Source organism: Cebus imitator, unplaced genomic scaffold (assembly GCF_001604975.1).
Source record: "Cebus imitator isolate Cc_AM_T3 unplaced genomic scaffold, Cebus_imitator-1.0 Scaffold75, whole genome shotgun sequence".
NCBI lineage: Eukaryota > Metazoa > Chordata > Mammalia > Primates > Cebidae > Cebus > Cebus imitator.
In genome coordinates, this window is record NW_016107390.1 from 3,066,892 (window position 1) to 3,078,820 (window position 11,929).

At 42.1% G+C, this 11,929-nt stretch overlaps 1 protein-coding gene across 1 annotated transcript in view; it reads right to left on the reverse strand.

Moving 5' to 3' along the window:
• Positions 1 to 452: 452 nt before the first annotated feature.
• DESI2 (desumoylating isopeptidase 2) overlaps positions 453 to 11,929 on the reverse strand; it is a 59,245-nt gene continuing 47,768 nt past the window's right edge. Inside the window, exon 5 of the mRNA XM_017532098.2 lies at positions 453 to 3,887. Coding sequence (XP_017387587.1) covers positions 3,654 to 3,887 — 234 coding nt within the window. The 3' untranslated portion in view covers positions 453 to 3,653. The remainder of the gene's footprint in view (positions 3,888 to 11,929) is intronic.

Genomic DNA, 11,929 nt, shown 5'->3' on the forward strand with positions numbered 1-11,929 from the left:
TGGAGGGGCCAAGCAGAAGAGCAGGTCCGTGGGAAATGACTAACTCAGTCACTCAGGCTCCTGCTTGCTTGCTGCTTCAAGACAAGAGTGTGTGCATGTGTCGGGGCTATTCCTCTGTAGGTCTGTCCCCTGCACTCCTGGGGAATAGTCTGTTCTAGCTTGTCCCACCCTGCCTCCATTCCCCAGAAACCAGGGCTGGCACCCGCTACCTGTGAGCAGGTGTGGCTATGCTCTTTGACAGCTAAGGCACTGGCCCACAGATCTGAGCATAAGAGGAATGCAGGCGAATAAATGGACGTGTGAGTGTGAGAGGAAGACAGGATGGAGAGGGGCTGGTCATCATGTTCCTGCTGAGCAGGTGGGATCCTTGGGTTTTTAAAAATACACCCTCCCACCCTGCCCAACAAATACACAACAGTTGTAATCTGAAAGTCAGAAAGCATGATAAAACATTTCTTATAAAAGTATTTTTTAATAAATCAATGTATTTCAATGTTGTAACATGATAGCCCAATGCTATATCAAGGTAGCAAAAGTGAAGATTCCTGGTATTTTCATATAAACACTATGAATGACAGTACACTTGCATTCAACTTCACAAGAAATTATCTTCAGGTCCATGAAGATTCTTTGACAGCTGTAACACCTTTCAAACAGTAAAGATGTACGTGTATTGGAGGAGTAGACAATGAAAACCTCAGAACTGAGCTGTGCTCTAAAACCATACTGAAGAAAAAGAGATACAATGGCTGGACGGCCAGCTTGCTGAACAAAAATCCAAATCTTTTAAAGAAAATACAGCATATAACAAAGTTACAGAGTATCTTACAGAAATGGAGTCAATAAGGAGACACACGGATTAGAAGCCTGAAGCAGCGGATGTGTTTCTACCCGTTTTGTGATGGATGTGGAGTCCTGCAGCTGTCTGTGGTGCTGAATCTCCTCATACACTCAGTGCTACCAATGGACTAAAACCAGAATTCCCTGCTCTGTACAAATGCTGGTGATGGGTAACTTGCTCTATTGCTGTGGGTCAGAGCAACAGCTGGCTGGAGTTCAGGCATCAAGAAGAGGCTAAGATCATACACCACTGCCTTCTACACTCCTACAAAGTCACACTTTCCAAAGCTGATGCTCCCCTTGTAGGGGTTAAAAAACCCCAAGGCTATTTAAAACAAACAATGGAAACCAGAAGCTTCTGACCCTCTCACATGTATTACTGTCCAACCCACCATGAGAAGTTTCACCTGGTTACAATGATGAGACTCCATATCATAGGTACATCAATGACCAGATTGTTCATACAGGGTTTTTCTTAACAGATCAGGTTGAGAATGATTCTTTTTCTCCAAGGACAAGAATAAGCTGGCTAAATGCTAGCTAATTAAATCCATTCTCAATTTTGAACTGTAGAAAAAGAATCTGACTTGAATGAGATTTTCTAAAGGAAGATATTTATTTCTCAACCTCAGGTATAATTAGATTACAAGGAATCTCACGTCCAGAATTTTATCTGCCGATTGTTAGTATGGTAATTGGCCTTAGGACACTATTTTTACTAGAACCCTTTACATTTAAACTCCAAATGCTGCAGATGAAAGTAAATACAACAAAACAACAATTAAATCACTGTATGCTGGTTTGTTGGATTCTGGTCAAGCACGGATGGGATGTTCCTGATATTCACCAAGAAGTGTCTAACTAATGGCTACTCTTTGTGTCAGTAGCCCGGGTTTAAATCATATACACTCGAATGAATTAGAAAAACTACTCCCCACATTATTAAAAATATTACAAGCAAACTGTATCAAAGGCTTTGTACTAACCTGGGATTTGGTGATAGGACTCTTCAGTGAACAGGTCACCACTAGAGCCTTAGTGTTTTGCCCCATATCTCATTTTTAGACCTGAACCAAGTCAACATCTCATCGAGTTTATATATTCCTTTCTTCTGTCATACCTCCTGAAACAAGTGCTCTGCCCCCTAAAGAACTGAGAGTAATTTGTAAAGGCTTTCCTCTCTGGAAACAGAACAGTCAAAGCATAAATTAGGTTAAGTGGCTTCACTGTCCTCAGGCCAATGCTTATAACCCAAGGTTTATTTTCCCTATGAACAGGGTGTGCTTAAGTTGATAAAATGAATCAAAATCAGCTTATGGAAAAGTTAAAAATATAGTTTAATGAAAGGTATGTATCCTCACACAGAAATAGCAAATGGTCCCATCTAAAAATTTAAATAAATGTCAATAACTTTAAAACTAACTATATTATATATATATATATATATAAAGCTGAAGTCACTGCCTTGGATAATTTTATACTACATCCAATATTTTATGTAGGACATTCATTCTTAAGGCAGAAAAATTGAATTTGACATGTAATGACTTGGTTCTTACATCCAAGGGTCAAACTAGGAGTAGACTCAAGCAGACAGATTCCTTGCTAACAAGGATTTATCTGTGGTGACAATTTCATTCTTAGAGTATGTTACGTAAGAGACACACATTTGAAAGAACATAAAAATATGAATCTTAAGACACACAAATACGATTTTTCAACGATAGGTCAATGAGACTAGGCATTGTTTTACGATGTAAAATGACTCCCATGACAGACAAACTCCAACATACTCTTTCTGATGTGGTGCATAAAGAGTATAAAATATCAAAGCATTACTTTTTTGGGGTGGACTTTAGATTCTAGTTTTCAAAGTCTAGTATAAAAGGTAGCCCGAATAGTTAAAAGCAGTTGAATATCAACTCATACTGCTACTCAGAAGGCTACCACTTAGGATATTCCTACACCATCAAAATCCTGTGCAAGGAGGAAATAAATGTGTATTAAAATAAAAATGAAGCCCCTCCCCCAATGCATGTGCAAAACACTTGTCAGTTACTACTAAGAATATCTTTAACAAAAAACAACTATAGAATAAGTAGTATCAAAGTCAGAGAGACATAGAACATACCACCCTGCCTACGTGGACGGATACTGGGGATGAAACCAATTGTTCCATGGGCATCTTGGGAGATGTGCTACTCAGAGTGGAAGGGTGTGTGAAGAGGAACTGGACCCAGGGTTCCAAGCCCTCAGGGCTGTGTGCTCCTTCACCTCAGGCCAGTCTGGTTCTCTGAATCCTGGTGCCAACAACTTAAACCAAACAAACACAAATCGAAAAGATCATTCTTAAGCAGGTGATGGTGACTATAACTGTCTAAGTACCTTTTTGTGTGCCTATTAGTTATGCCATAGATCTGGCAATTGTCAGAAGTGTACAAAGATTACCTGCCTAATTTTTGAAGACATGAAGGTTCTCTTGTTTCATGGTGGCAGGAGTCCACGCAAGATTTGTAAACAGCGATACAAAATCCTGTAAACATAACTTAACAGAGCTTGTATAAAACAGGAGAAGTAAATCCAGATTTACACGTGGGTAAAAAAAACAGAGGGCAGCTTCTTACAAAGTTCTCCCTCCTGCGCTAAGTGATTTTTTTTTTTTTATTACAAATATAATCCTGAGCTGAAAAACTGGGATTTGGGGGAGAGCCATCTTTGCATACAAAATATCCAAAGGATGCTTACTCTGTTTACTTTTCTCTAGTGATATTCAACTGCCAGAGACAGTTCTGAATGTGTGATTTTGGAGACATTTATAGTTTAGTGTGGCGCCCGGGTCTGGAGCCTGCTGCAGTGCTTGCCACGGAAGCAGATGCGGCAGCATCCTCTGCTTCCTCCAGTTCATCCTGGAGCTCTTGGCTGACACTAGACTGCAGGGCTGCGGGTGTGAGCCACTCCTTCGGGAGGCAACTCTGTAGAAAGGGAATACAGGAGCTGAAGTAGGCAAGTCGATTGATCCAGCGAGGAATCTCTTTCCCACAAAGAATCTACAGAGGAGAAAAAGTTCTATATTAGGCAAGAGAGGTTAAGGTTATCTGGTCCACTGCTGAAGGGTGGAGGGTGGGAGGAGGGAGGTGGCTGTACAGACAGGCCACGGCGGACCAGCGTTCGGCAGTGCCACTCCAGGCTTTTGATAACAAGCAGCTCTTTTCTCAGGACCCGGGATCCCTACTGTTGGCTCCATTCCTTCCTTTCTAAAGAATCTTGTCAAATTGCTTACTTTACATATCTGTGAAATCAAGCTTCTTTCTTTGATTTCTGCAACTGCTAAAAGACCCGCTGAAAAGTACTTTGAACACACAGAAGATGCTTGTTAATACGTTATCAGAGTAATAGAGGCCCCAGGAAATTAGAGTCATTCTTGGATATTTTCCTATTTGTGAATTCTCTGTTCTCGCAGATACTTTTTTGCTTTACTCCAGTGTCTATCACTCCACTTTTCCTGGTCTACATTTTACCCCTTTACTTCTCTCCCTGACCCACTTGTTTCAAGGAGCTCATCCTGGTTCAGGAAAAAACAGCCTGGGTGATAGTGTCTCAGAGGAAAAAAAAAAGTGTAGGCCTGGCGCTGTGGCCAATGTCTGTAATCCCAGCACTTTGGGAGGCTGAGGTGGGTGGACCACGAGGTCAAGGGTTCGAGACCAGCCTGGCCAATATGGTGAAACCCCGTTTCTTCTAAAAATACAAAAAGTTAGCCAGGTGTAGTGGTGCACACCTGGAGTCCCAGCTACTTGGGAGGCTGAGGCAGGAGAATCCCTTGAACCTGGGAGGCAGAGGTTGCAGTGAGCCAAGATCCTGCCACTGCATTCCAGCCTGGGGAACCGAGTGAGATTCTGCCTCACAGAACAAAACAAAAAGTGTTTTCCCAAATGAAGACCTGGCTCTGTGACTCATCTGTAGAAGCAGGCCTACAGTCAGACAAGGCATGGAAGCCTGGCCAAGCTTCAGTCTGAGACGTAGCAGGGGTAACGGTGCCGGGTGGAAGCCCTCCCAGCTGGTGATCTGCTGCTTCTATTTGCCCACTTCCCATCCTTGTACTGTCCTTAGGACTCTTGAGCCCTTCTCCCTGCTCTTATTTCAAATAGTAAGAACTGGGTCTTTTATGACCCTAACTTTATTCTTTATTATCCTTTCTCTTGTGCAGACAATGGGCTGGGCTTCCGTACCTGCCCCACTGCCACTCTGTTGTTTCTGCCTCCAATTGTACCAAAGATGATGATCATGTGATCTCAAAGTACCATCTTAGATACTTGCGTATCTTAGATAACTTTGGAAAGAGGTTTCAAAGTACCCTATATCTAAAAATTCGCTAAATGTTAATAAGCTGCCACCTATAATTATACAACATATACCTTTTCTCCCTAAAATAGTTACATTTATTTTAAATAGTATGACTTTGTCTTAACTATACAGAAAGTGAGTTGGCTCACTTGAGGGAAGGTAACATGTACTACACTTTTGATTACCAAGCACCTATCATAGTGCCTGGGAGTACACGGTGGCTCATGCTGTGTGTGTGTGGGTGTACGTGAGTGCGTGCACCTGTAGTTTCAGCTACTTGGGAGGCTAAGGCAGGGGGACTGCTTGGGCCCAGGAGGCCGAAGCTGCAGAGAGTCAAGACTGTGTTACTGCACTACAGTCTGGATGACAGAGTGAGATTTCACATCAAAAACAAAAACAAAAAGGAACGTGTACGTCGGCCGGGCATGGTGGCTCATGCCTGTAATTCCAGCACTTTGGGAGGCCGATGTGGGTAGATCACAAGGTCAGGAGTTTGTGACCAGCATGGCCAATATGGCAAAACCCCGTCTCTGCTAAAAATACAAAAATTATCCGGGAATGGTGGCACAAGAATCGCTTGAACCCGGGAGGTGGAGGTTGCAGTGAGCCAAGATCGAGCCACTAACCTGCAGCCTGGCGACAGAGCAAGACTCTGTCTCAAAAAAAAAAAAAAAAAAAAAAAAAAGTGTACATCAACTAGATCTGGAGACAGCTGAGCTGAGCAATGACTTTGTACGATACCATTCTCATCTGTCTACTCTTAAAAATGCTGGCAAACAGGCTGGGCGTGGTGGCTCACGCTTGTAATCCCAGCACTTTGGGAGGCTGAGGCGGGTGGATCACTTGAGGTCAGGAGTTCGAGACCAGCCTGGCCAACAGAGTGAAACCCAGTCTCTACCAAAAATACAAAAATTAGCCAGGTGTGGTGGGTGATGGCACACACCTGTAATCACAGCTACTCAGGAAGCTGAGGCAGGAGAATGGCTTGAACCCAGGAGGCAGAGGTTGCAGTGAACCAAGCAAGATCATGCCACTATACTCCAGCCTGGGTGACAGAGAAAGACTCCATCTTAAAAAAAAAAAAAAAAAGGCACTGGCAAACAAATATTACATTATATTTTATACCTGAGACATATTTAGAGATATCTTATATTTAGAGGTTAGTCATGTAAGTCGTGACTTAGAATATTTAGGTTAATGTGATAGCCACTGTTGCCTGTTCAACAGCCATTTCCCTCATTCTCTTTTCCAAGTCCTCATTTCATTCAGTAATCTACCCTCCTCATTATATCCATGTTATACAGGTGAGGCTGACTTCATTCCAACCCCTACGGGTATGGCTTGATTAGCCTAAAATATTTTTTTTTTTTTTTTTTTTTGAGACGGAGTTTCACTCTTGTTACCCAGGCTGGAGTGCAATGGCATGATCTTGGCTCACTCCAACCTCCGCCTTCTGGGTTCAAGCAGTTCTCCTGCCTCAGCCTCCCGAGTGGCTGGGATTACAGGTGCACGCCACCATGCCCAGCTAATTTTTGTATTTTTAGTAGAGATGGGGTTTCACCACGTTGACCAGGATGGTCTCGATCTCTTGACCTCGTGATCCACCCGCCTCGGCCTCACAAAGTGCTGGGATTACAGGTGTGAGCCACCGCACCCAACCAAACAGAGTTCTATTTATAGCCACCTGGTTTTGTAGAAGTTTTATTGAAACATAGCTGTCTCTATTTGTTTATGCATTTTCTATGCCTCTTCAGCTACAATGGCAGAGGCAGAGTTGGGACTATGAGTAATTCACAAGCTTAAAATGTTTATTATCTGGCTCTTTCAAATGAAAGTGTACCAATCCTTGGTCAAGCCCAATTTTATTTACTTTTTTTTTTTTTTTTTGAGACACAGTCTCTCTCTGTTACCCAGGCTGGAGTGCAATGGCGCAATCTCGGCTCACTGCAACTTCCGCCTCCCAGGTTCATGCGATTCTCTTGCCTCAGCCTCCTGAGTAGCTGGGATTACAGGTGCGTGCAACCGTGCCCAGCTAGTTTTTGTATTTTTAGTAGAGACAGGGTTTCAACATCTTGGCCAGGCTGGTCTTGAACTCATGACATCGTGATCCACCCACCTCGGCCTCCCAAAGTGCTGGGATTACACGTGTGAGCCACCGCACCCGGCTATTTACTTTTGAGACAGAGTCTCGGTCTGTTATCCAGGCTGGAGTGTGGTGGTGCAATCTGGGCTCACTGCAACCTCTGCCTCTCAAGTTCAAGTGAGTCTCCTGCCACAGCCTCTCCCAGGTAGCTGAGATCACAAGCACACACCACCACACCCGGCTAATTTTTGTATTTTTAGTAGAGATGGGGTTGACTGGTTGGCATGTTGGCCAGACTGGTCTTGAACTCCTGACCTCAGGTGATCCGCCTGCCTCAGCCTCCCAAAGTGCTGGGATTATAGGCGTGAGCCACCATGCCCGGCCAAGCCAATGTTTTTTAATCTTTGGGTCAGACCCATTAGTAGGTCATTTAGCATTGCTACCTGAATTTTTTTAATTTTTTTTTTTTTTAAGACAGGGTTTCACCATGTTGGTCAGGCTGGTCTTGAACTCCCGACCTCAGGTGATCTACCTGCCTTGGCCTCCAAAGTGCTTGGATTACAGGCGTGAGCCACTACGTCCGGCCTGCTACCTGAATTTTTAAAATAAAATAGATTGTAGGTAGTGAGGTAACTATGACATGTCTTAGTTACGTGCCTGTGTGTGTGTGTATAAATTGGGTTACAATGTAAAATGTATTTTTTACAGTGGCTAGTGATCAAATAGTATTTGGTTTATACAGCAAAATGGATTTTGCATTTAAGCTCCAATCCAGCAATACCTCTTCTAGAAAAATCAAGCATACAGATACAGTGGCAAAAATAAAAAGACATATGTACAGAGTTATTCATTACAACACTTTTTGTAATAGCAAAAGACTAAAAATAACCAACTGCTATTAACAGGTTGAATAAATTATGGTACATCCACACAAGGAAGACTATTCAGCTAAAAAAAGGAGTGAGGACTACCTTCTACATACTGCTGCAGAATGCACTCCAGGATATACTATTAGTGAAAAAAGCAAAGTGGAGAAAAGTGTATACAGGATGCTCTTGAAATATAATAGTGGAACAGGAAGAGAATAAAATTATAGACATTCCCATTCCAAAAGGGAGAAAATGGAAGGAAAAAAGGAGTTACTAGTCCTAAGCAATTTTGGAATCCAACAAGGCAACATCCATTAGGTTTCAAGGCCTGGGAATAATCTATGGCCCTTGGCTCTGCCCTCTGGAGACTCTATCCTTTGAGTCCTCCTTTTTCTCCAGCCTATTGACTGCCTATAGAATTTTGACAGTCCAATTGCCTTCTTTAGTTTTGTCCCCTTTCTGTCTAAGCTGGCAGTATTTCTGCTAATAGAGAATTCTCAAAACACTGTGGTTCTCCACTTCCCGTGGAGGAGGAGGAAGAAGAAAAAAAAGAAACTACTGTGGCTCTCTTGCATATATCATGGGATTGAATCCATTAGAAAAGATGTTCCTCCATGGATCTCTTCTGAATAATCCCATCTCTATTCTTGGTTTCTGTTGAGATGGCTGAGAGGATCCACAAATCACATAATTAATTTCTTCAGCAGTTAAGGAAAAAAAAGGTGGCCTAGTCATACCTGTGGCGCGCTCTCTGCAGCATCCTTTCCTAATAGTGAAGCTCCCAATTTCAGCATCTTTTGCAATCTGGATAGGCTGAAACATTTCCTTAATATTAAATGTTGATTCCTTTTTTGTGCTTTAATAGTTCTTCCCTCAATTTATTGTTCTCACATTTTACTATAAGCAACAAGAAGAAAGCGGGCTGCACCTTCTATACTGTGCTTGGAAATCTCAGCTAAATATCATAACCCCACAGAAATAAACTCCAATTAACTGTAAAACACATCAATTTAACTGTATCTATTAAGTTACAATCTAAAGATGAAAGAACTACAAAAAACTTTCTAGTATTCATGTTGGTGGTTATGGTAACACTATTATTCTACAGCTGTTTTAGGTATAGAGGAGTAAAACAAATGAGCAATTATGTTTCTTATTGCATAGAACTTAGATTTTTGACCTGGGATACACAAAATATAGATATATCATTGATGAGGTTAAATAAAAACCCTGTAGCCCAAATTTGTAGTAGATATTACTACGAACCTGTAAAAAAGTCCTAGTTTTGTCTACTGGGAAAACAAAAAAACCAAGCTTGAAACAATCATCAATTCAGCAGTAGTGAGCAACCTTAATGCCCAGATTAAAGTTTCTAAATATCTGCTAGTAGAAGGAAAGAGTTCTGAGGTAGAAAAGATATAGATGAGCCTGGAATATCTTGTCCTACCAGAAACAAAAGGCTGTAGATTATTAGGGACAAATCAAAAGACTTAGGAGTCAACTTGAAGAGGTTCCCATGCATCAAAGATGGGACGAAACAGTCATTGTACTCATCTGAAACATATAAAATACTTTTAAATCTGGGGAGGAGAAATTAATGATGCTAAATTTTCAAAAAAGAAAAAATATTTTCTGGGGAGAAAAAAAAACCACTTAGCGAATACTAGGTAACTGTGTCAGGGATCCCCAAGGCCCAGTTTTTCACAATCTCCAGATTTGATATTAGAGGACTCATAGGACTTAGAATATAGTTGTATTCACAAGTATGACTTATCACAGTGAAAGGATATGAAACAAAATTAGAAAGGGAAAAAGTATATGGGTAAAGTTTAGAGGAAAACAGGTTTCCACTCTGGCCTGAAAAATTAGTTTGAGTCTTCGTTTCAGTGGGACTACCTGAATACAGTCAGCTAGCTCCACGTTGGTCCATGACATCAGGTTGTCAGGCTCATGACTCTGGATGGCATCTGTAGGCGTTCTGTGTGGGAAGTGCAGGAGCTGAGGCCACTCCCTGCTCTCAGGTATGAACACAGGCTCAGCAGCCTGTTTGAATTCAAAGTGCTTGCAGCATCTTAAAAATGTAGCATGTGAAGATTTTCTTTAGGAAGAGGAAAAAGTATTGAAAGACAAAGGTGATCAGTCTTTGCCTCCTTTGAGATTCCCTAGGTTGCAGGGTTTGTTTTGTGTCGTTACAAAATCAGTATGTTCCACTTAGCAGTCACAGCTTCACATTTAAAACATTCTCCTCTACTCTCACCAGACCTTTGTCTGGAAGGGATGTATTAAAGAGGGACAAAAGTTTTCATCACAGGAAAATATTTTTATATAACTTAACCAGAAAGACATACCATTTTAGGAACTGGTCAGAATTAAATCCTGAATTTTCAAAATATTTCAAAATGGTTTGAGAGAGCCACTCACCCCTTTTGTCCTGATCATTCATTTGGTAAGTGGCCTATAGCATCATTCCATTTCTGGAGACAGTTGCATTTAGTAATCAAACTGCCTCATTAAGGTGTGTGCACCAGTACAAAGGTAGTGGAGTAGAGGCAGACTGTAAGTCCACTGTTGCAAACTGCAGCTAATCCAGGAAGTCCCAAGTAAACACAGTGAAACTTCCTGCAGAGGTGGAGAGTAAGATGGGCGGACACAGTGGTCACAGTCCTAGTGATGTGCTTTCCTCTCAACATGTAGCTTTTGTCAATAATCACAAGTTAGGAATGCAATCAGTCCCTGTACCAGAAATACAGAACAGATCAGCAGTTCGACTTCATATGGTCCTAGATGGGCGGACACAGTGGTCACAGTCCTAGTGATGTGCTTTCCTCTCAACATGTAGCTTTTGTCAATAATCACAAGTTAGGAATGCAATCAGTCCCTGTACCAGAAATACAGAACAGATCAGCAGTTCGACTTCATATGGTCCTAGATGGGCGGACACAGTGGTCACAGTCCTAGTGATGTGCTTTCCTCTCAACATGTAGCTTTTGTCAATAATCACAAGTTAGGAATGCAATCAGTCCCTGTACCAGAAATACAGAACAGATCAGCAGTTCGACTTCATATGGTCCTAGATGGGCGGACACAGTGGTCACAGTCCTAGTGATGTGCTTTCCTCTCAACATGTAGCTTTTGTCAATAATCACAAGTTAGGAATGCAATCAGTCCCTGTACCAGAAATACAGAACAGATCAGCAGTTCGACTTCATATGGTCCTACCAGACAAGCACTTTTCCACGGACACCTGTGATAATCCACATGGTTCTGTCAACCTCCATGTTTTTATGGTGTTGAGCCCCACAGACGGTTATCCTAAATCTGCCTTGATCCCCAAGTAGAAGTCTTGTTCCCTGAGCCTTCATCTCTTTCGGTTGAACACAGCTTGTGCTAAGGCTGAAATAGTGTATAGCAGGTAATGTCAAGTTTTAGCTCAAGTGTCAAGTCCAAGCAATTAGGATCTATGAATTCAGGATTCCAAAATGTGCCAGATACTTTTCTTTGGCAGCAGAAAAGCTGAGATGCTGAAGGGCCAGCATGTTTTCAAGGCCAAGCAAAAACTAAAGCTTTCCCAAGTGCTTTCTAAGACACTCAAATTTATGCACATCAGGCTAGAGAATCACCAGCCTCTAGGGTCAGACATCTGATTTTATATGAGCTCACCTGCAATTTAAAAAACTGCTTTATTAGCTGGGCATGGTGGTGCGTGCCTGTAATCCCAGCTACTCAGGAGGCTGAGGCAGGAGAATTGTCTGAACCCAGGAGGCGGAGGTTGCGGTGAGCAGAGATCGCGCCATTG